This window comes from Aythya fuligula, chromosome 11 (genome assembly GCF_009819795.1).
Source record: "Aythya fuligula isolate bAytFul2 chromosome 11, bAytFul2.pri, whole genome shotgun sequence".
NCBI classification, from domain to species: Eukaryota; Metazoa; Chordata; class Aves; order Anseriformes; family Anatidae; genus Aythya; species Aythya fuligula.
In genome coordinates, this window is record NC_045569.1 from 3,006,357 (window position 1) to 3,031,217 (window position 24,861).

A 24,861-nucleotide genomic window follows, 5' to 3' on the forward strand; every position below is an offset into this window, starting at 1 on the left:
AGGGGGGACCTATGTTTTTTTTGTGCACTTCAGCATCTGTTGGCGAAAAGGCTCATCCTTCTCATTCCTCCAGGACATTCCCCTAATACGGTGATTTAGTACAGCAGCTAGGGCTTGAATTTCCCTTTCCTTTTTCTTGAGAGCTTTTTCCTCCTTCTTCTGTCAGAGTGGAGCTGCATAATGCTCACAAAGTGCGGATCCAGTTGCATCTTTTCATGAATTCTGTGAATTAATCACCTTGTAAAACAACTTGCATTTTGTACTTCTTCCTTTCTAGAAGCATTGACCAATGTCATCTTTCTTATTTTTCTTTATCAACTGGAATAAAACCTTAGAGAAAAAGAAACTTGAATATAACAAGCAACCTTCATGATATTTTTAATCTTGTTTAATCCTAAACTTCAAATTAAGCCACTTCATACAAGCTTTCCTCACAGAATCATAGAACATTCTGAGTTGGAAGAGACCCACAAGGATCATTGAATCCAAATCCTGGCTCCACACAGGACCACATAAAAATCAGACCATATGTCTGCAAAATAACTGTTATTCTCCCAGCCCCAGTTCTATTATGTTGAAGACTCCATTTTTTACTTTCAGGACTTATCCATGTATGGAGATTAACTAGTGGGTTTGTTTTGTTTTGTTTTGTTTTTTACTAGATGCACTGTTAAATTTCCCCCTATGGGCAAGTGCATTAGATCTAAACTAAACATTTGATATCTATCCCAGTACTCCTCAGGAGAATGGGATAAATCCATTAAAACTGCTTGTTTCCACATTATCTTTTTACAAAAACTTAAACTAACAGCTTTAAGTGCAGTTTCTGGGGTAACAATTAGAGAAAGTCTCTGTGCTTTTGCCTCTTCTTCTGCTATACAGGCTGATCCAGATAAAACACAGGTAATTACTAAAGCCTTGCATTTATCTTGCTGTCTGATTCTTCCTGTTCTGCAATTTGTTCTACTAATTGTTTATAAAATGCTACCATGCCTATTTGGTAGGGTGTTATGCTCAATTTGCAATCTTCTGTCAAGCCAAAAAGCAGAAAATCTAGTCCAAATATTTCCAGTATTAAGCATTTGAAACTTCCACTATATTCTTCTTCATATTCTTCAGAATCAGGGTTTTAATTATTGTCATAGATCTCCTATTAGATAGAATAGACAATTTCTTCTGATCCATTCATAGCTTGTATTTCTTTAGGCTTTCCATGATAAATTTATGTACAAAGGAAGAATTCCACTAACAGTAAGAAAGCACAGATTAGTTCAGTCCTTGGATGCAAGTGGTTATTTGCTTTCACAATCATAGTAGACACGTATTCCCAAGGGCAGATTTTTTCTGTTTGTTCTTTGAATATAATTGATCTGTTTATTAAATTTAACTGATGTGATATTGAAGGGCAGAATCTATATTGAGGTTGATCTTATTATTTTCAGTAATGGCATTTTTCTTTGTCTTAGTTGCAAGCAGGACAGAGCGAGTTTATGCTTAATCAGTTTGTTTTCCATCTTTGAATTGTCCTGTTGATAACATAACCATCCACTTCTTTCAGAACTATTTGGGAAGTATTTGATGCTGAGGAATTAATAAATTGATGAGACTAATAAGATAATTTTTCAATAAAGAGTAAAAAACAACTCAATAATATTCAATTAAAATCAAAGTTTACTTGTCAAAATTAATTTGAAATCTTTAGGGTATCGTAATGTTTAGTGTAACATAGTAGAGAGAAAATGGAGCAACGCAGAGGGCTTTGAGCAAATGGACTCATTCTGAGAACTCCTACTTGAATATAAATGCGATGTCAATTCAGCTTTTAAAGCAGTCTTCATTAAGTCAAGGATTGATTAGCTCACTTCCACTACAGGACTACAGGCAAGACAAAAAAAAAAAAAAAGTAAATCCATTTTTTCCTCACGGTTTACAATTAATCCTGCCTTCATTTCTCAGTTTCTGTTCACTGAGGAAATATGATTCTGTGGTTAAGAAATATGTGCACATCCATGTTGCCTTTCATAATTTATATACATCCCCTTAGTAAATTTCATAGTTCCACATTTGTACATTACTAATAACACAGCTTAATTTGTGCATATGTGCATTGCATAAAGATGTTCAAGGTGGAATCCATTATGTCTGTGAAGTGTTCAAGAATATTTTGATGAAAATTTCGGAGCAAATGCAGAGATAAAATTGAGTATGTAGAAGTCTCTTATGAAAAGACATATTTTTTAAATGAGAATTAAAAGAGGGTTTTTTTTGTTATTATGTTAGTATTTTAGTATAGTATTTTACTATTATTTATCAGTTGCAAATCAGTTGTAGGAATTGCAATTAAAAAAAAAAAAAAAAGGAGGTAATGACAGAACAAGTTTTTCAGTCTTAGTTTTCAGTTTATTATATTTACCCTGAAACTAAGAGCCTTTTCAGAAAGGTCGGTAGTATTTCACATTATCAAAACAAATGTAAATTACCCATAATTAGAGTTGTGTCCTGCTCTCTATTTCAGTTAATAACCAGTGACTTCCATTGCCTTTAGCAAAGTATAAAAACACTGAGATGAAATGTCTAGTAGAATGTAATGTTAACTTCTAAACCAGTTATGAAATTTAAGTTTGCTTTCTTCTTTATTCGTGGCCTGATCCATTACGTTACATTCAGTTATAGTCTTTCAGTTCACTTCAATAGTACAGAGATTAAATCTATAGCACTAGATCTCCAAACTGAAAATGTACGGCCTGTGTTGTTTCATATTTGTATTAACTTGTGTGAGTTTTTTTAGAAACTGTGGAAACATCCATGGGTCCTAATCTAAATTCAGAATGGCTACAGTGATGTTCCTATGCTTTCTAACCTACATTCATGGTTATTATGGATGAACTCATCCAATATGATCCAGTTAAAATTATCATGGGCTGACTCTTATGTGCACCTGTCTTACCTGTTCTTTTGTTTCTGTATGCTGAAGAAATAATATGCATAGATACCAAATGACTTTGTAGACCATGCAAACTATTTTCTGATATTCTCATATGTTTATATTAAGATTTTAGTATGTATTTTTCACCTATATGTAGCCACATGTAATATGAGATTGTTGAAATATTCTTTCCACAGTATAATAGCCTAGAGAAGGAAGAAAAAAATCACTCAGTTTATCATGAATTACTTTTGTACCCATTTCTAATATAAGTTAGATCTAAACTTCCAAAAGAAAGTTATACCCTCCTGGACAAATTTGCCCATCACTCGTAGCATCTGATTACTAGAAATGAAATAAACATTTGCATGGTTTGTGATACTACAGCGTTCTTAAGTTGCATTGTGTAAACTAATAACTCATTCATGTAAAACTCAAACGAAAAAATACTATTCGTTTCAGAATTTCCACTTTATTGGGAATGCAATAAGAGATTTTTCTTAATTTAAAAAATAGATGTATAAATAATTTGATAAGATAGTCGTTCTCAAAGACTGGTCTCACATATAAGAACTACCTGTTATTGAGCAAATGTTTGGTAATCTAGCTATCTACACTAACAGTTTGTGGAAAAATTCCTACCAGAACAGAAAAATAAGATTCTTCAAGTGTGTAGAAAGTAAGAACCATGAGAGCAGGCATAAATCTTTCTCTGTGGTTCTGTTTAAAGCTAGAAAACAATAATCATGCTAGGGAGAATTTGTAATACTCTCAAATGCAATGTTTAGACAGAAGCTGATTTACTGTTTTTTCTTTAGAGTAATGAAAAGGTAATAAAGGTGCAAATGCTAACACAACGTTAAAAAGGCAGTAAGAGCCCCTGGGAGTATTTCATAAAATGATTCACACACACAATGTTAAAAAGGCAGTAAGAGCCCCTGGGAGTATTTCATAAAATGATTCACACAAAACCTTAGTAATTCAGTGCATAACATGCTTCTAAAACTTTTTTTTTTTTCCCTTTGGAGGGGGGCAGAGAGAGGGTGTTACAGTACTGTGATATTAATGGAGTATTGGTGTAACATAATAAAAAAAAAATAAAAAGTTCCTGTTAATGTACCTGGTCAGATCTGAAAAACGGAGAATGTTTCACAGAAAGATGATTTGAAAGAGGTGAAATGTTTATGCATAATATTTACAAAATAATGTTATTCCTCGTGTTCATCTGTACTAATTCACTTTTTAAGTGAGCAGAAATAAGAGATTTATGGTTTAAGGAAGAATGTGAAAGTGACAAGACACTTCAAACACATGCCATCTGTGGAGATTTTAGGCAGCCGTGTGCAGTAAGTAAAGGAAAGATTACTCTGCTCAAGATTTGTGAATCCACAGTTTCCTGCTGTGGGAAAAGGAAATGAAAGACTTGAGCAAGGATAAAGTGCCTGCTAGCTAACAAAATGAAAGAATGGAATTGATGTTCAAGGTATGAAGTGGATGGATAGAAAAGAATGTGGAGCACAGTGGAAAGGCTAAAATAAGGGTCATAATCCTGGAAGAAATATAGATATTTGTTACAAAAATAGCCTTTAAAAATACAGGAAGTGGAAGTGGTTAGGGGAGAGAATTTAGACGAGCTTCAAGGTGTGAGTCCTTCCTTGACCTGGTCTTCTTCTCTCAGGTTTCTTATGAAACAGGAAGTTAGTGAATAAAAAGTTCCAGATACAATTGCTCTAAAGTAGCAGGTGGCTTCATTACTCCTGCAATTATCTTCATATCCATTATGTTAAAAATAGGAAGCCATTGAAAAGGTGGAGAAGCCCATATGATAATCTTCAAATCCATTTTATTAAGGCAGTTTTTCTACTTATGCCATCTATAAATCACATGCAAAGTTCTCTCCTCTTTCTCATTCTTAACTGAATGTGATAAATGCAGCCCATTTGCAAATGCAGGATTTGCAGATAGGACTGGCACGTACAGCTGTTACTGCATTTCGTTACTATACAGCTACGGTCTTCTTTTCTAACTTGAAACCTAAAACAGCTTTTTATGGAATTTGTAACAACCAAAGAAGAATCTAAACAACAGAGTCAGTAAACTTGTGAGGTTTTCTCACTGCAGCAAAGAGAGCTGAAAATCCTAAATTGTAGTTTGGTCAGTTTTTGGTTTGGTTTGGTTTGGTTTTGTATGTTTGTTTTTTCTTAAGGGTACTCAGAAACTCCACAGTTGCTACTACCTCAAAAAAAAAAAAAAAAAAAAAAAAAAAAAAAATCAAACCAGTTGGGCTTTAAAATGCAAGTACAGTATTGTTATTGTATCAATAGTGCATTGAGACACAAGAATGTTATTTACTGTCAAAATGTTATTAAATACTTTTATTTCAACTCCTTCTATTGCAGAACATGAAAAGCAGCGGTTATGTAAGAGCACGGATTACATGAATTTGCACTTCAAAGTGAAATGGTTTTATAATGAGTATGTGCGAGAGCTCCATGCTTTCAAGGATGCAGTGCCTGAATACTCTCTGTAAGTAGTGTGTAGGGAAGTATCCCATGAGTTTGGGCTTGGTGCAATTTATTTTCTTCAAAAATTTATGCTCAAGTTTGTGCAAGATATCAAAAGGTGTAGCACTAATAATTTTAAATATACTTTTTTCACTTCATCCTTTTTAATTCTTCATTCTATAAAATTAATTTGTAAAACTGTTAATCGTTAAGTTTCCTGAGTAAGGAAATGAACTACTTACTTCCTGAGTAAGGAAGGAAATGTGGGAACAGCAGTAATATTAGTTCTTGACCCGTGCATTCATTTCATACACAAATCTGGATCAAGATACAAAACTAATGGGGTACATTACTGAGATTATTGTCACTGCAATTGATTAATATTTATCTGCTGTTTTCATTTTCACCTTTCCTTCTGAAATTAACATATTCAACTGTCCACTTTTGTATGAGCAATATTTATTTACAGTCTTTAATCTTCAGCAAGTTTTCTGGTTTGCCAAAAGGATTGGGCAGCTTTCACCGCTTCAAAAAAAATCTAAGTAAATTGAATAAGAATTGAACAGCTGACATTTTATTAAAAAAAACCTTTCTCCACATTATTTCACATGCGAATAACAACAATTTTAAAAGTTTAAAAAGACGCAATAATGAAAAAAGAGACATTTTAAAATTAATATGAATATGATCCCCTGCAAAACATGGGTGCATTTGTCTGATGGCAACTGCAAATTCTACATCATTGGGGTAGACCATTTAGAATAGTGTGGAGATGAAGCCTGAAAGACATTTTGGTAGCAACAGTACCTTTGGTGACTTTTTTTTTTCTAGGATTAAAAGACTTTTTGGCAACTAGAACAAATATGGAGGCATAAAGTGCCAAACTGCTGGGTGGGGTGGCACCTCTTCTCTCAGGATCTTTATGGAATGTACTTTACAAGATTGTTTTTAATATTCAGGTGGTTTGAACCATTTGTCATTCAGTGGCTGGATGAAAATGAGGATGTCTCAATGGAGTTTCTTCATGGAGCACTAGAAAGAGACAAAAAAGATGGGGTGAGTCCTTATTTTCTAAAGCAAAGAAAAAGAATGTACTAAGGCAACACAATTATTTAGTACTGCAAAACCAGAAGTACGCTTGATCCTGCAGTATGCTCACTAGGCCTCCTAAAATAAACTGTCAGTAACAATACTTAAAAGATAACCCTATGAACAAACTCCTGCTCCAATTCCATCTGCCTAAATTCCTCACAGATTTCAGTCTATAGCTTTACTAACACTTATGTGATACTGATGTCATGAAAGAGAATTTTGATTTTACTTCTAAGGGGACTGAAAGTAACATAAAGGTAAAAAATCACAGTTCTCAGTATTACCAGTAAGATTTTATTTATTTGTTACTTATTCTGATTCTAGGAGGAATTTCAAAAACAGTTATACATTTCAAACAAGTATTAACTCACTTGAATGTCTTCTTTCTCTAGTTTCAGCAAACATCAGATCATGCCCTTTTTTCTTGTTCTGTGGTTGATGTCTTCACGCAGCTCAATCAAAGTTTTGAGATTATCAGGAAACTGGAGTGTCCTAATCCAGAAGCACTGTCTCATTTAATGAGAAGATTTGCAAAGGTAGGTTAAAATCAGTGCATCTCACATAAGTTTAAGAGAGAGTGCCATTGTGTTGACATTGTACTTAAAAGCTAATTCCGGTGTTATTCAGAAGCAATCCCTTCTAGCTGTGACTAGAAATACATACTGCCTGGTTTGTTCTTAAACACTACTTTCACCTACTTTCACAAAATCGTTTACCAGTTTATGAAATTATATCCTGAGATTTCATATGTATGTATTGCTTGTATAGTCAATTATTATTTTTGCTAAGCACTGATTACTATCCAAATAATAGAGCAGCTCAGAGAAATGTTACTAATTAGTCAGTGCAAGGGAAGGTAAAATTCAAGGTATGGCAATAAAGCATTGTTGGTTGGTGCCCTGAGGTGGTAGTTCTTATTCACCTGCTGCTTGATAAACTTAACTTAGGCCAGCTTTCTATTTGGATTGCAACACTTCCTCACAAGCTTCGTATTTCCAATATAGCTGTGATTTCTTTAAAATAGCTTGCATTTACTTTTATTCCTGTGTTTTCATTGCAATATTTTTCCATTTGCAAAGTTCTTATTTACACGGTTATTGCAAACTAAGCTCATATTGCTAAGCTTTGAAAAGTGCTCCCTTGGTCTTATTTTTCCATTATATTTTTAATCTATGCATTGTCACCCTAGAGGATTTTTTGAGTTTGCTACTCTTCCATTACGTATGTAGCACGCTGCAAAGGACTAGAGCCTTCAGTGCTTCTCAAAATCAGTATGACAACAATAGTCCCTCTAGTATTGAGGATTACATTCGATTAAGAACAAAATACCATCTGCCATGCAAGAATTTGAAAATGTGTTCACAGGATTGTTTAAATTAAATCTGAAATTAAATAAAATATACAAAATATGTAAGCACCTGTAAAATCTGTAGCTTCTACAAACCTCTTTGTGTTCACTTTTTGTTTTGCATGATGATACCATTTAAAACTTTCTTCTCCTCTCCTAGACTATCAACAAGGTGCTGCTTCAATATGCTGCAATTATTTCAAATTGCTTCAGCTCATATTGTGATAAAGAAAATGTGGTGAGTAAAAATCTGTGTTCTGTTTCTGCCTAGATTCCTTATACAATGGCATACTCCAAAAGTAAAAGTGGTGAATATACATTCTCATCTTTTTTTTCCAATTTTCGAAGGAAAAAAAATCCATTTGAGTTTTCATTTTGCACTGTCTTGCTTCTCTTATCAGTGATATTCATGGAAGAGTTTGTAAGATCATTATTTCTTGTGAAGGGAGTGTGTGCAGACGTTTCTGCTACTATCACTATGTGCTTTCTCCATGCAGCAGTGAAAAGAAAATCCTGCCTATTCACAAACATTTTGACAAAAAAAAAATATAATTTTATATATATATATATATATATATATATATACACACACACACTTCTGGAATAATATTCTGTTATTAAAAGAATTATGTGTTGTTTTATTCACATAGTTATGCATCAGCCATTTTCTAAGTTACAAAGCTGTCACAGTTTTCTGCAAAGACTGGGTCTAGGAACCAATCTCTCCCCCATCTATTTTCACTCTCAAAGTACTTTGGTTGTTATTATATATGTTCTTAAGTAGATAATAATGTATGTGATTAATCCACAAGATGTAATTATATCAATTATGACTAGCAATTACATGGCATGTAAGGTTCAGAATGTGAAACGCTGAGATCTGAAAACTGCCCAGCTGGTTGGGAGAAGGTATACAGTCTCCTGTGGGGAGACATTGTCTTAAGGGCATAATAGACAGTCACTGGCTGTGTGGGTTTGCTGGCTGGGCAAAGAGAAGTGTGAAATAAGGAAGGAGAGGCAGCAGAGCTCAGGAAACACAGATTTGTGTCTAAGAACCTAACTGCATGAACGTAGGTCTGCTGAAGAACTTGCCTTTAGCCTAGAGACTATGAATGCACATATTCATGCGTAAAAGAAATATGCCTATTTTGCACATTTTGTGTTTTCTTTGTAGTCCTGTATCTTGATGAACAACATTCAACAGTTACGAGTCCAGCTTGAGAAAATGTTTGAGTCCATGGGAGGGAAGGAGGTGAGTTGTATTTTTTTCCAGGATCACTCAAAGTTCCTTAGAGATCATTAGCACCATGTTTTCAACCCAGTAACAGCCTTCACTTCTGCTTGCAAAGAAAATCAGAATTTCAAAAACAGTATATGCAGAACTATTTAATGCCCTGGCAATGCCAGAAAGACCTAGCATTATTTCACAGAAATATGCTAATGATCTGTAAAGTTCTATCAGCACTGAGTGTTTTGTGTTGTAATCTGTACTGTCAGCTTTACTTTAACATTTGTATTGGACCATACTTTGCTTTTTTATGTATTGGTATGTTTTGCTTGTATCTGAAAATTTTGCAAAATATGTGCCTTGTGCTTTGTCTGTAATGTGTCATGTCTTTGTCTAATGCCTCTGACTTGCAATCCACTGAGCAGAAGAAAGAAGGAGAAAGATTCTCTTATGAGGTTTGTGATAGTAAGCATCTTTTATTATTCCTGAACATACATGTATTTTCTAAGGCTAAGAACAGTCACATTTCCTACTAATCCCCATTGATGTATTTGTGTAATTCCCTATGAACTAAAATAAAAAAGAGCTATGCTTGGGCTTTCAGTTGACACTCTAAATTGAGATGTTTTACTAGGCAGATACTGTGAAGTCTTTCAGAATTTCTAAAAAGCTATGAAAATATTTTTAAGTGCACTTTTCAATATCTGAGGGCTTACTTCTGTCCAAGACTAGGCACTATTTCAGCAAGAGCTGCTATTCAACAGTCCAGAAAATGCTTGGCTTTATCTCCTTCTATATACATTAAGACTTTAAAAGTGCCTGAAGTCCAGTCAACAGGAAAGGGGCATAAATATGTGTTTGAGTACTTGCTGATTCTAGTCTTTAACTCACATGTTGAATGACCAAATGTATGAATGAGAATTACAGTTCTACACTTATAGAAATTTCTTTGGCTAATCAGAATAAATACTAATATATTCTTTTTTTTTTTTTTTTTTTTTTTTTTTTTTGAATTATTACCATTTTGGTGATGAAATAGCATTGATTTTGAAAGCCTGGCTGTTGTTTTTTGTTTGTTTGCTTGTTTTGTTTTAGTTAAATAGCACAAAAAAAAAAGATAGCAAATGCTTGCCTGGCCAACTGCTAGTCTTCTACATGAATACTTCAAAATTGCCATATGTATTTATTTAAAAAAATACACACTTATTTGACTAATGTATCAGAAAACATTTTAAAATGCTCAAGATCTCAGTCTACTGGAACTCACCTTCTGTAGGTATGTACATGTGCTTGCAGATAACAGTCATAAATGTTTCTGAGTCCTTCTAACAGTAACTATTATCTGTATTTTTAACTGCCTGTTTTGAAAGCTGATTAAGAAATTAACATCTTTTCAAGACACAGAAACCTGCCTTCTTGTTAAAAAGCAATATTTACATCATGAATATAGTATCCTTATTATCACTATCTGGCTTGAAGAAAATAAGTTAAAATATATCGACTTTTTCTTGAGACAAGTTTGGTACTTTCTTAAACCTTAGAACTTATGTGTTAGAGAACTGGAAAACACACAGTTTTTGCATTAAAACATTAACAACAGGGCTCTGCAGAGGTAAAATACGCCCCCGTTTCCTGCTCACTGGACAGTAATGAATAGGAGGTTCCAGATGAACCTCCCAAATAAAGGGATACCATTTTTTTTTTGTTTTTTTTGTTGTGTTGTTTGTGTGTTTTTTTTGAAGACCCAGTGAGCAACAAAGACTAACTTATATTTTTTAAAAAGAGCATGGTGCTATGGTAACATTAACACATTAATAAAAATAAATAGGCCTTTAAAATCTGCTCCAACAAACTCAAGGAGGGGCAGAATTAATATGCAATATTTAAGAAAAACAGCTGTATTGAAAAGTCCAAAATAAACTTATTTCCTCATTTTTATACATTATAACAAATGAAAATGAAAAAAGAACAAGTTTAATTTTCATAAAAATATATTTACAGCACTTTCAGTCTCTTCACTAATCTCTTATATGCATCTTAGGGTGGAATTTCATTCCAAAACCTGATCGGCACTGGGCTTTGACCTGAATGGGGAAAGTGGCTGGGATGTTGCTGCTGGCGGCATAGTGAACCACAGAACACTTGGCCCCTGCAGCCCACATTCAAGGATTTGTTTGTTTCTCATTAGGGCAATTTCTTGCAGAGAAGTACATTCATGTTCTTTTTTTTTTTTCGTTCATATCCAAGTGCCCCGAAAGTATCTGTCCTCCAATTGGAATAGATAATCCCCTAGACATTCCAAGACCATAAATGCTAATGTCCAATTTGCCTTGTTAAACTAGTATTTAAAGCCAGAAATTAAGCAGCTTCCTTACAAGAGAAAGTAGTTACATTTTTTGCTTGTGGAGGGCAAAAAAATGGCAGATAATTTTAGCAGAATAAATTATATCTCAGTTAAAACAAAACTAATTCTAAGAAAAATTAAATGTTGTTAATGTCCTCAGTGCCACATTATGAGCGGTATGTCTTTCAAATTATGCAGTCAAAATACCACAATCAAATGGCAGTCCCTATATTCAGATTAGGCTTACTACATATTGCAGGACAGGGAGCTGTATAAACAGAGAAAAAGACTAGGCTGTCTGCTCTCCTGCCATTAAAATAAAATAGTCTGAACAAAATGAGTTTCTTCATTAACTCTTCTCGTCTGCTGTAGCCTAACGGGGAAGAATTCTACAGGATTATATGAATGAGAGCAGTTTGCTATAATAAAGGTACTAAAGTAGGATACAACCCACTGTTCTTTTTGGTCAAGTCAGTGACAAAATAGTGGAAACAGACTATCATAATGTAGAATTTTGTTTTGTCCTCCAGTTTGTTTAGTCCAAAAAAGAGTGCTTATATCTCCACTAATTCATACTTTTGTGTTTGACACACTGGGAGCTGGTAAAAGGGAAAGAAAAAAAGAACTAATATTTGTTTTGCTTTTCTCCACATGGCAGAATACAGTAAAAATGAGCTATATCAATTAGCTGTTTTTTATTAAAACATAAAAAAAAAAAAATTGAAAGCAAAGTAGATTATGTGCAACAGTATTATATCAAGTATAGGCAAATCATATTTCCACTCCAGTAACTTTAGCTCCAACTTTACAAGCAATGCTCAGGAATTCCTATGGAAATCTGTATGTGGGACTCGAAACTTTGATAGGATGACAAATGCCCAGACCCATAACGTATTTAGGCAGAATACTTCTAAAGTGTCCAAATTGTATTCACCATACCTACTGGTGGGATCTTTCATTGAAGTGACAGGTCTGATAAATAGCTGTCTCTTTCCTAGATGTAAATTTTTTACTTTTTCTTTTTTGTTTGTCTGAACAGAGGTAACCAGGTAGTCCCATTAGGAAAGTATAAGCAAACTATGCTGTGAAATTCCAGATAAATGCAGATGAATGGAATTAAGATTAGAGAGGTTCCAATTAATTCATGCAAAAGTAATTTTCATTTCTGTAGTTTCCTATGGAAACAAATTTGCCATTAACAAGATTACGTCTGTGCATTACATTACAGCATAGAATAGCTCCATTTAACACGTTATATAAAAGGCAGCCAAATTCATCAGAACTTTAACTCATTTCCAAGGTTTGTAGCATTAAAAAAAAAAAAAAAAAAAAAAAAATCATAGCTTTAAGCAGCATTTAGAAGCAATTATGTACAAACATTTTTTAAAATATTTTCATCTGCTCAACAAACCTATTATTTGCTTTTCTTTAGCATGAAGTAGAAGTACTAAATATCAATTAAATAATCCATAATTAACAGATCGTATGAAGTGTGCCAACAGACTAAGTTGTGTGTTCTGTTGTGGGTAAAATTAAAAAAAAAAAAAAAAAAAACAACTATTATTTAAGATGGGGAACAAATTATAATAATAATAATTTAAAAATATATATTTGTGAAGACAAATCTTTATAAATACATGTATTTATAAATATATAAATATATTTATATTTTTATTTAAATGTTTATAAATACATTTATAAATTTTATTTATATAAGAAAGACAGAAAAGTATGGTCTACAAATTAACAGGTTAGTAGCATTTCACCTACTCAAATAAAATGTGTCCTTAAAAACAAAATCCAGATTTTGACAACTAGCAGCCTACCATGATATTTGAAGACTAGCCCACATATGTCATAAACTGTAAATGCAACACAAAAAGCTGAGATAAGCGGTCTTTCCTCTCTAGCAATTCTTAAATTAGTTATGACACTTTAATGATGTCTTCTTTCCTTCAGCGGTAATCTGTTCAATTAGCGTTTTCTTTTTTCTTTTCCTAAAAAAATTATTCAGCATGTTGGATTTTTTTTTTCATTTTCACTCTATAGGAGCAGGCAAGACTTGAAGAAAAAAAGTCCTCAATACTGTAGATGCTTTATCTATATCCTCATATGACATAATCTTCAATGCCGATTATCATTCTCTTTTGCCTACCTTTCCTTCTAGATGATTGCAAAGTAGCGTAACATTAGGACTAGGTTAGCCCTAAAATTCATCGTCTGTCTGGGTAGCTGAGAGTTCTGCAGCTGAGCATTTTAGTATCTATTTTCTTAAAATGCTACTAATAAAAATTCCATTTACCTGAGTTCTTATACATTTCCCTTCCCCACTCTGCACTATCATATTTGCAGTTTTCCAACAGCAGATGAGCTTGTGAAATGGTTGTTTTAATTATTACTCTCTTGTTAGGAAGCAATACTAGTCAACAATGCTCAGGACTTTTCTTGGTCACTGGATAAATGAACTCACCTCTGCATTACTGATCTGTCTCACTGGGAAACTTATTTCCTTTACATAGTGGCTTTGAAAACTATGTGTTATTGTCTCAAGTAGTAAGTGTTGTTATGTCAACCTGTGTAAGTCTCACTTCATTAAGCTAAACCATTTGCACATTCCTATAGTGCATTTCCCACATTTTTGTGAGAATAAGCAAACCTGGTAAAAAGTGCCTTAGCAGGAGTTGTTCACATCATTGCATTAGATCTTTCAAAAGCACAAACAAACAAAAAAAATCCTTTATGAGCTTTTTGTGATTTTATGCTGTCAGCTCTGTCATTTTTGCAGAATGCAGACGTGTAGTGAATTCCAACATTATAGAATACTTAAGAAGGAAACAGTAGCAGTTTCTGCTTCCACTGAAATTCCTTTTTTATTCTCCAAAACTTATTGTTTTGGTTTTTTGTTTGTTTGTTTTTAAGGCATCACAGCTGAACCTATTTTTTAAATTAACAAATCAGTGGATTAATTTATGTTTCAAAGATAAGACATACAGAAGAAAACCCATAAAAATTAGTTTGTGATGTGCAGTGGTACCAAAAGCTATGTCTTATCTTCACTGCACCAAGGCCATTCTAAAGCCATCTTTACCAATAGTATACTCCCCAAGGACTTTCACAGTACAGAACCTAGTAGTCCATAGTCATTTCATATCAGACAAAAAGTGGCTCATAGCTGAGGTATATTTGGATGGTGCCAGACAAGGACTGATGCCTGAGGACCCCCTGATTTGCCCTGGGAACTCACTGACACACAGAGAAGACATGGTAAATGAAAAGTGCACGTTTTAGTTTTGGTGAAGAACTCAAGTTGTCCTGTGTTTAAATAATAAAAAAATAAAAATTAAAATTAAAATTAAAAAAAAAAAAACACAGTGGTACTCAGAAATATTGTTAACAGCCTGCATACCTCTTTATATTCCACTGCTCCCTGAGACACTGCATTAGTAAGCATGAACATGTGTATTCACAAGGCTGGATGTCCTTCCAGCTGCCTCCAACTGTGCACACAAACTCGTTTGTGTAATTTGTGAGCACAAAGCCCTCTAAAACTTTAAGCGCTTGCATGCATCTTTCTATAATGTGTGTTTTGTTGACAATATGATATTAGTAATTGATCCTTTTATTGTTGACCAAACTTAAGTCCAATTTAGGTGAATTTAGCAAATGTATTTTGGGGTTTTCACAACAACCTCTGATAGAAAATAACTGCATTGACCTAGTAAAAAGATTATTCTCTAGCTTGTACATAATGTGGTAAGAAAATTAGAGTATTCTGCTTGCCCAGTATTCTGTGTTTTCTTTAAAATGATGTTCAATGTGATGTTCAATTTAATGTTCAATGTGAATGCATTTGCATTCATTTTTATTTTTTTATTTTGTTAAATGTGTTAATATTCTAGTGGAGTTCTGTAGTTTATGTTTTGTATGCATCCTACCAAAGGAGGTGTTATAATTCCCTCGTTAAACACATCTTCTGGAAAAATTGCTGCCTTCATTAGTCAACTCTAGCTTTGCTAACTAATACAGACGTTTCAGTAAAATTAGTTTTTCAGTCTCTGCTTTTCATATGAAGGAAAGCAATCACTTTAAGTGTTTGAACTGTCAGAGTTTATCTGCCAGGGAAATTACTAAAACATGAAGTGGAGAAGCAACAGAACCTCTCACAATGCAAAATAAATAAAAACAAAGTATTCACAGTCTTAAAATAGTAGCTTCTCAGGTTAGAAAAGTGCTACACATCACTATATTCTAAAGGACATACAGCAATTACCCTCTTCGCCTATTTCATATTTTTTTACAAACTGTAATGAACATAGATTTTCTATGGTTTTAAACCACACATAATCTTTAAGGAGAGAAAGGATGGCGTAAGACTATAACACAGTAGATCTTTGGGGGTGTTTCAGGGTTTACTTAGATTTTCCTTTATTTTGCATTAGAATTCCTGTGTAGTCTTATGTAAGCCATCCAATATGCTGTGACATAGTTTACTCCTTTCTCTAAAGTATGATTAAAAGAGTTGACCCACTGCACCATAGTACTCTGAAATACTCTCTGAAGCATCAGATGAAGAATAAGAACTAAACCCCACTCATATAGTCAAAAGATATGAACATGACCTGATTGTGTATTCCAAATGCAAAATTTCCTTTGAAATTGCCTGAAGATCTTTATTGCAGAACTGAGCCCAGAATTTGAGGATTATCACTGAAATTCACTCTCTAACACTTGCAGGTACCTTTGCAGCTACCTTGTAGGTAGCTGAAAAACCTGGAACATCAGCTATTAACTTGTATTCTGCTGTTGGTCCTGATGATCATCAATCATACCCTACAGTGGACTGTAACTATTTTTCCTGAATGTTACAGCTTAGGGAGAAAGAAAAAAGTCTTTTTTTGTTGTTGTTGTTGAAAAAACATGCATAGCAAATAAAGCAAGCTGCTGGCCAATATCAAAAGAGTACCTTTTTGATGAAATATCAGTGCATGGATCCCCATCCCTGTAAATGTAAAATTACTTTTCTCCCCTGCATTTCCTCTTTTCCTATGTTTAGAAAACCTGTATGAAAGATACAGGAGCCATTCTCCCTGTACATCCAAATGTTTTGCACTGTGCTTGAATTATGTATGTCTTAATGGCTTTTAGAAATAGAAATACTGAAATTCAGTAGATTCACTTCCCTCATACTTTATCAGTAGAAGCAGCATGGATAGCTTTCAAACCATCTTTTCCAGAGTGGGCTGTTCTACTTTTATGATGTATTAATGGGAAAATGGAAACATCTTCCAAGAAAAACACTAAATAAATAAATAAATATAAGCAGTGGTAAGATGCACCAAAAACCAAAAACCAAAAAAAAAAAAAAAAAAAAGGGAAAGAAAGAAAAATTAATCCATAGACAGTATTATTAACATAAGCACTAACTCCTCATGCATCCTTCTTTTGGTATGCTTTGTGAACATCATTGGCCTAACAATAGAAATTCATTCTGTTCTTGTGTCTGCTAACAAAATTTTCACTGTCCCACAGAAAGCCATTGCTCCGTGGCACACATGGAAATCACGTTGTGATTTCCAACAACATAATTCCTCATTATTACAGTCAAACATTTTCCTTTGATTGGCAATTGGAATTTTAGGCTCACTAAGCAATCCTGTGTTGTAACAGGTGTTTCCACGTTTGATTTCCCATAGCGCAGTATATTGTTGCATATAATTCCAAATTTGTTAATTTAACCAAAAAAAAAAAAAAAAGCATATAAGAAAAATATAACATTACTTATCTCTTTGCAGTTGGATCCTGAAGCTAGTGTTGTTCTAAAAGAACTCCAAGTGAAACTTGGTAATGTCCTGGATGAACTCAGTGTAACATATGCCACAAGGTAACTAAAACTTATTTTATTGCAAATCTTAGAGAAATAGTCCTGCTCATTAACCTAATTTATTGCCTAAGTCTCGGTGGTTGTTTGGATGTCCCGCAGCACAGTTTGCTTCTGCCCTGATATTATGGTGTGCATTGGTGTTTAAAATAGAGCAGTAACTTCACTGCAAAGAAAAATGAAAATGGTCTGTAGTCACTAATGTGTCACAGAAATGAGGCTGCTGACTTTTGTTATGCTTTCTGGAAAACAAAAACAGCTGTTTTTTTCTTGCTTGATGCTATGTTAAACCTCTCTCTGACTATGTATATGTTACTTCCGGAGACTGACAACTTATTTCTGAGTGGCATGCTTCAACTAAGGATGTCTGCCTGAGTTAAGCCTGCCTGAAATGTCACTGTAATTGATCTTCTTGGGTCATTTGCTTACCTATGGATCTGCAAGAATTTTGAATTGAGCATTACTCTCAAAATTTTTCATTAATCAGAGCGCACTCTGAAGTCTTGAATAAGTACTCAGACTCACTGGGCCAATCTGTGCTATGAGAAGCTGCAAGCTATTTTTGCTTCAAATTAGAAAGGAATCTTAGAAAAGAAAGGGGGATTAGTGGTACTCATTAAGCAAAGGCTGTAGTGACTTCTTTAATCCAGCAGTGAACCATCTGGGTGGACTGTGTTCACTTTTCCTGCATGTGCTTTGTTTCTTACTTTTCTCTTTGCTACCAGACCCTGGTTTCTCTGTTGACAGGGTATGAATGCTATCTCATTCCAGGGTTACTTTTTTGAACAAGACAACTAGATTTCTGGAAGAGAATACTCAGTATTATTTCAATCTAGAATATGCTTCAGATAACTAAAACAGACTACTTGTGGGTCTGAGTTTTGCCAGAGTTTGTGAGGTTAACGTCTTAGAAAGACGGTTAATTATTTTTATTTGAGGGACCGTGTTTACATGACCAGCTTCAATAACAGCTTTATGGTCATTTTAAACAAGGCTCTAGAGTGTGTAAGTCCATGTCAACTGAAAAGCTTCTGATTTTCCAATGTTTTCACATGGAGACTTGCATTTTATTTTTTTGATGAGCAATGTATCTGGAACTTAATGCATATTGAAAATGTGTTTGTTTTCTTTCTTTCTCTTATAGTGAATTTTCTTTCACTTTCATTGCATTAATCTTTGCTATTTATCTTTTCACATTAGAAGGCCTGGTATATTTATGGACTGTGTTTTGCATTTCTGTTCATAAACTAATACAAAAATAATTTCATTCATCATAAATCAATTCATAAACCAAGTTACTATGTATACAGAAGCCTTATTCTGACTCTAAACTGTTGATGCTGAGTAACTGCCATTCTGTATCATTTAAATGTACTTATTGAAGATTGTATTGAATCAATGATATCAGAAGACTGTCACACACGTTTGTCTACCAGTTCAATTAGGAAGCTGAATAATTTGGACATAAGCTGACAAGACACAACTCAAGGAGCAAGAGCTTGTTCACACGCCCTTTGAGGTGAAAAAGATTCCTTCAAGGAGGAAGTATCTGTAACAACTTCTAAACGTGTTTCTTTTTTTTTTTTAGTGAAAGATTATTTTAAACAGTCCAAATGTGTTAGCCCTTCCAACTAGTTGCAAAGAAATAGGCAAAGCTTCTAATAGCATTAACTCTGTGAAACACAGGAAAAAGACAAGTTGAACCTAACGGGGCAAAATCAGTAGAAGTTTTCTATTTGTCCTCAAGGAGAACACCAAAGCTTGTTTCTTTTATTAACCACAAAGGAGAAAAATAATCTCTGGCCCCCTCTTCCTGTTGTGCCTTCAGAGCAAAAATAAAATCTTGAGCTGTTGTTAGCTTGTCATCAGTCATATCCTAAACTGTGGATCTACAGATTTTGTACATCTATCGCTTTCAGAAAATAACTGGCATTACCACAAATGTATGAAAAGCATAATGACAGAACTGAAACAAGAAAAGGGAGAAAAAATCAAAACAGTAAATGTATTAATTTTATGAGTTATCATGCATAGAAGGGGGTATTTTCAGTCTGCAGCATCTTGCATTTGTGAACTTTCCAACACTGCAGAGAAGATTCAGTTCTGGTTGACAAATCTCATGCAAAATGATGAATCCTGTCTTCTACCCCATAATTCTTTCATTCTTGTTTTCCCTCTATCCTACAGTTTCCAATTTATTATTGAAGATTGTGTAAGACAAATGAGCTCTGAACTCAATCAAATGAGAGGAAATGGGACCACAGCAGCCAATAAGAACAGTGCAGCCATTGATGCAGAGATTGTGCTTCGGCCGCTCATGGATTTCCTCGATAAAACGTAAGTATGGCAGATTAATGAGTGTGACACATTAGGAAGTTGATGCTACAGTCAAGGATGTGTACTTGTTCTTACCCAGACTAGAAATTTTTTGCAGTATTTTTAATATTTGTAGTAGCCTTAGGCGTTCCAAATATTTTAAGTACCAACTTTATTTATACTAAGCAATATTTTTATAGGTAGCATATTTGCCTTTTCTATCGTCTTTTTTTTTTTTTTTGTCATGTTTTGAGGTATTTATTAGTTAGTGTTAGGGAAAGGCCTGTGCACCAGGAGATGTTGTATAAAGAAAATTGTACTGAACAAAATATAGTAATTCCATATGCTGAAATGGTTTGGCATTTGGTCTAGACTGACACCCAGTGACCCCCTGCTTATTTACATGCACTTCCCTGACATCAAAAACACGACGAAAGATAGTTTTTATGCTTTTGAAAAACTGCTGTGCATCTATGATCAGTTAAGACTATGCAGAAGTCAGTGACTGGAGGTCCAAAATAGTTTTGTGGGCTGACTAGTAATACCCAAGTCAAAAACTGATTTAAAGGATACATTTATAATTGAGTTTTCACCCTCCAGGTCATTCCTCTATATGCTTGCTTAGTTTTTCTAAGCATGGGGTTGATGTTTCTAAGGCTATTGTCTTAGAAACATGACTAGAAACACAGCTCCGAATATATATACATACATAGCCAAAGTCTAAAGGAAACTTGGAACATAAGGGGCAGGGGAGGGAATTGTAAGGGATTTTGCTTTGTCTTTTACAGTTTAATTTTTCTAGGCTTCATTTTTTGAGGGCTTTGGCAGTTATGAGAATTTCAGTGCCAGCTGGCAATGGGCGAGCATTTATTTAAAGTACTTATGATAAGCACTGACTGTGTAATACTGTCAAGTGCAGCACCCAGCTTCCTAAACTGGCAAAAATTTTTGGCTGCTGTATCTATGTCAGCCTTTTATTGCTACCTATCTACCTAGTCCAGTGTGCTAATTTACTAGAGGATTATGTGTGGTTTTCAATTGTAATTATTGTTAAGATGTTTATTCGTAGCACGAGTTTTTTAAGAAAAAACAAAAATACTTATACACTCACATGTGCTATCCTAAGGTCATATTTTAAAAATACACATGCTGACTTTTGCCTGTCAGGTTCAATTCCAGATTGCCGCTTTTTAAACCGCCTTCATACCTTCTTCAAGATTTAATACAATAATGACATAATGGAAACAAAAAATGTGGTTTTAAATTACTTTCTGAATAGAAAATGTTCCTTACCATTGGAATGTTAAACAAAATTTTAGCAGATGCCTAATCCATGCACAGAAAATAAAGATGTGAAATTAAAAAAAAAAAAAAAAAAAAAAAAGACACTTAGGTGGTACCTTTCTTACACAAACTATAGATAATAGAATTATAAACATATATTAACATTTTATTATATTAACATTTAGCATTTTCAATAAATACATGTTAGTAATATATTAAGCAACAAGAGAAGTAGTGAAGTTTTACATGTTTTTTTTCTAATCTGCTAAAAAATAAATATGTGTAATAACTAATCTATTGAGAGATCAATATTAATAGAGAAAGCTAAACTACTATGCCCGTTAATCTGAATATGTACTGATAGAGTACCTCTGATGTGCTAATGCTATTTTTGGAGACCTATTTGTGTTTGGTTTTATTCCAGTTTAAGCCTCTCTGCAAAAATCTGTGAGAAGACAGTTCTGAAACGGGTTTTAAAAGAGCTTTGGAAGTTAGTCTTGAACAAAATAGAAAAACAAATCGTGCTTCCACCACTGACGGACCAAACCGTAAGTGTAACAGCTGCAGGTCACATGTATTATAAAGAATTCTAATAAACATTGTGCTTAAACAGGTGTCTGATTAGGGGGTTCTAATACTAACCTTTTCTCCAGTGTTTGAAAGGATTTAGGTTGCTTTTCCGTAGCTAGTGAGGAAGAGCCTGCTTTGTGATAGTGCCTGCCCCACCCTGGAGCAGTTTTGACAGATTTTTTTTTAATGACTGTAGGATAAGAGAAGCAGAATCACTGACCCTGCAGCATGCTTTTGTATAAGGGTTTCTAAGTGTGATTTCTTGTGATTTTTGTAATGCACAGTAACAAGAGTGTTCCTGGCCCCTCCTAGGAATTCAGTCATTGATATTGCCACAGCTCCCATAAAGTGAGGAAGCTTCCATCCCATTCTCCAGCCCTGCCTGTACTTAAGAGCAGGAAACTGAAGCCAATTTTTAGCACTACAATTTTTTTTATTATTATTATTTTTTAATAGCAGACTTGATCGGAGGTTCTCTTTGGGGAGGACTGTATTTCAGACAAGAGGGAAATAGACTATACGTTAACAAGCAAAGTAGTGCTGCTACACCCAGGACCACTGTGGGTGATGGCTTGACATGAATATAGAATGGGGACAGCACTGAGGGGACTGGTAAAATCTGTTTCTAAGGATAGAAGGATGGAAGAAAATGGCCTGGAGCACCACCCCCTCTCCCCAGCTCCTTTCTTCTTTTCTGGCCTGGGATAATGTAAATGTTAATTCTTCCCATTTCCAATCCTGCATAGAATGAATTCACCATCTTTATGACAAGCTAATCACTATGTTGCCATAGCGTGCCTCTGGGCAACTTTACTGTATACATCCTATGTTACCAATAAAGCTGTTAAAAACATATTTGTAAGGATCCATACGTTAAAGGCATATAACATATTAAAGATGTATGACAGGAAGTTGATGGAGGGAAAAGGGAAAATAGAACACATTGAAATGGTGCTAAGGTAGCAATGAAATAATATGAGCTTTTAGTAATTCTAGAGTAGAGCTAATCCCATCACCATAGTAAGGACTCCATTCGCTGAGTTTATTCATATTTATTATATTGCTGTTTTTTACTATGCATAACTAGAAACAGGTTCTCTTCTTTCAGTAGCTGTGTCAATTTTATATGTGTAAGGTTTTCCATTTGCTTTTTCAACATTTTGGTGTAAAATTTATCTGTAAAAGCATAAATAGTGCTTACATATGGCGACTGCATTTCCCATCAGGAGTTAGGAACATTTATTTGCTTTATGCAGATCAGTTGTTATGCTTTGAATCATAGAACAGTATGGTTCATAGGTAAGGGATTTGTTTTGTGTTGTTTTTTTTTTTTTTTTTTTTCGGTTTGGTTTGTTTTTTTGCTGCTCTTTTTAACTGGTTGTCAAGAATGATTGTAGAGGATTTAGTGATCATAAAATATGGGTTTAAATTCAGAACATGTCAGTACCCTTAAAAAAAATAGTTTTGACTTAACACTAGACCATTATCCAGTGTGTTTACACAACTGATTATTTCACCATAGACAATGAGTTAAGCTTTTTCAGGTTCTTCAGGGCTGTTCACTTCCCACTGTGATTATTTACATTAGCATAGCATCTGAGAGCCTTGATTATGGACAAGTATCTCTTGGACTTATTGTACAGCAACAATCCAAGCCTTAGCTTAAAAATATTAGACATAAAATTAGAAGCACAAGAAACCACTACCATCAGAATAGGCAGTATCACATATAGGAAACTGGAAGGAATCATGCTTCAGGCATTCAGCTACTTCACCCTATCAAGTAAATTAAAATATGTATCTTGTGTAATTTAAATGTTCTCTTAGCTTTGCAAAACAGTGTCCTGGGTCTGGCTGGGATGTTAACTTTTCCTGCAGCAGCCCATCCAGTGCTGTGCTCTGCACTTGTAGCTAGAACAGCAGTGGTATCACACCAGCGTTGTGTCTACTGCTGAGCAGTGCTGGCACAGCATCAGGACTCTCTCTAACCCTCCTAGGGGGTGGGCAAAAAAGTGAGAAGAGAAACATCACCAGGGCAGCTGACCTAAACCGACCAAAGGAATATTCCATAACATATGATGTCACACTCAGCAATAAAAGGTGGAAATAGGAAGAAGAGGGTGGGCTCTCACTGCAAAAAAATGCTGGTCCTCTTCCCAAACACCAGCTACATGCGTTGAGGTCCTGCTTCAAGGACGTAGTCAAGCATCGCTCATTTGTGTGATTATAGTCACGTGGCACGGGACGTGCAACACCTTGTGAGCCCACTGATGGCACATGCTGCTTTTTGTGGGAAGTAGAGAGTAATTTCTTTCCTCTGTGCTTCCACATAGCCTTTGTTTGTGTTTTTGTTCCTTTTTTTTTTCCTTTCCCCCTCCCTATTCCCCTTTCCCTTTTTTCCCTTTTAGTTAAATTGTTTAGTTAATAATATTTCCTTAATAATATTATTATTATTATTATTAGTTTTCCCTTTAATTAATTTATCCTTATCTCAACCCGTGAGTTGTTCTTTACTTTACTTCTTCCCTCTTCATCTGGGGAGGGGGAGTGAGAGAGCAGTTGTGGGGTTCAGCTGCCTAGCACGGTAAAACCACCACAAACAGTGATTTTGGCTAATGTCTTAGTTCCTGCTAAGACACAGAAAGTAACTACACGGTATTGAGTATGTTTCCTGAATTTTCAATTTGATTACAGGGGCCTCAGATGATATTCAGTGCAGCCAAAGATCTTGGACAACTGTCAAAACTCAAGGTAATGTAGTCTAATGATATAGTCTAATGAATCTGTGAATGGCTTGCTCTAACAGAAAAACAGATGAAATATCAGTGACTGTGAGGACAGACTTCATGACTCATTCTTGTTCTTATTTACTATAATAAGCTTGAATGTGGCAGTAGCTATTCATAGGTCAGTAATGATTTTACAGTCTCATCCAAACAAAAAATAGACAATATGCTCATATGATAAAGTAATCAAGAAGTTACCATTCCCATGTTACACAACTAGTCCTATAAGCATTAAATATCACCAAAAATGAATTATATTTGTGTGCTGTTCTGGAACCAGTTCTGAAAAAATGCTAGGATGGGAGTGCTGGTAAATTTGTTCAGTGTATTACTGAAAATAGTTACTGAAACCTCTGCAGTATACTCATCAGCACTGCATTATTGAAGTCCATAATGTAACTTCACGGAGACCTTAGACATTTGATACTAATGTCAGTTGTTTAACAATCATTTTTGACAATATCATTTCAGAATTGAGGAGAAATAGACAAATTTATGCTTCTATAAATACTCAGCTTGCTAGCATCATTAAAATGTTGCTTAAATCAGTTACAGGATGCTTATAGTAGAAAAAGTTCACAGGTA

At 34.5% G+C, this 24,861-nt stretch overlaps 1 protein-coding gene across 2 annotated transcripts in view; it reads left to right on the forward strand.

Annotated features, from left to right (window-relative positions):
* UNC13C (unc-13 homolog C) overlaps positions 1-24,861 on the forward strand; it is a 155,064-nt gene that overhangs the window by 114,912 nt on the left and 15,291 nt on the right. The window contains exons 19-28 of one of the 2 annotated variants that reach the window (XM_032194741.1): positions 5,326-5,452; positions 6,390-6,486; positions 6,915-7,058; positions 8,031-8,108; positions 9,045-9,122; positions 9,524-9,553; positions 17,235-17,323; positions 19,508-19,657; positions 21,345-21,468; positions 24,185-24,241. In XM_032194741.1, the coding sequence (XP_032050632.1) occupies positions 5,326-5,452; positions 6,390-6,486; positions 6,915-7,058; positions 8,031-8,108; positions 9,045-9,122; positions 9,524-9,553; positions 17,235-17,323; positions 19,508-19,657; positions 21,345-21,468; positions 24,185-24,241 (974 nt within the window). The remainder of the gene's footprint in view (positions 1-5,325; positions 5,453-6,389; positions 6,487-6,914; positions 7,059-8,030; positions 8,109-9,044; positions 9,123-9,523; positions 9,554-17,234; positions 17,324-19,507; positions 19,658-21,344; positions 21,469-24,184; positions 24,242-24,861) is intronic. The other variant, XM_032194742.1, reaches the window with a different exon arrangement.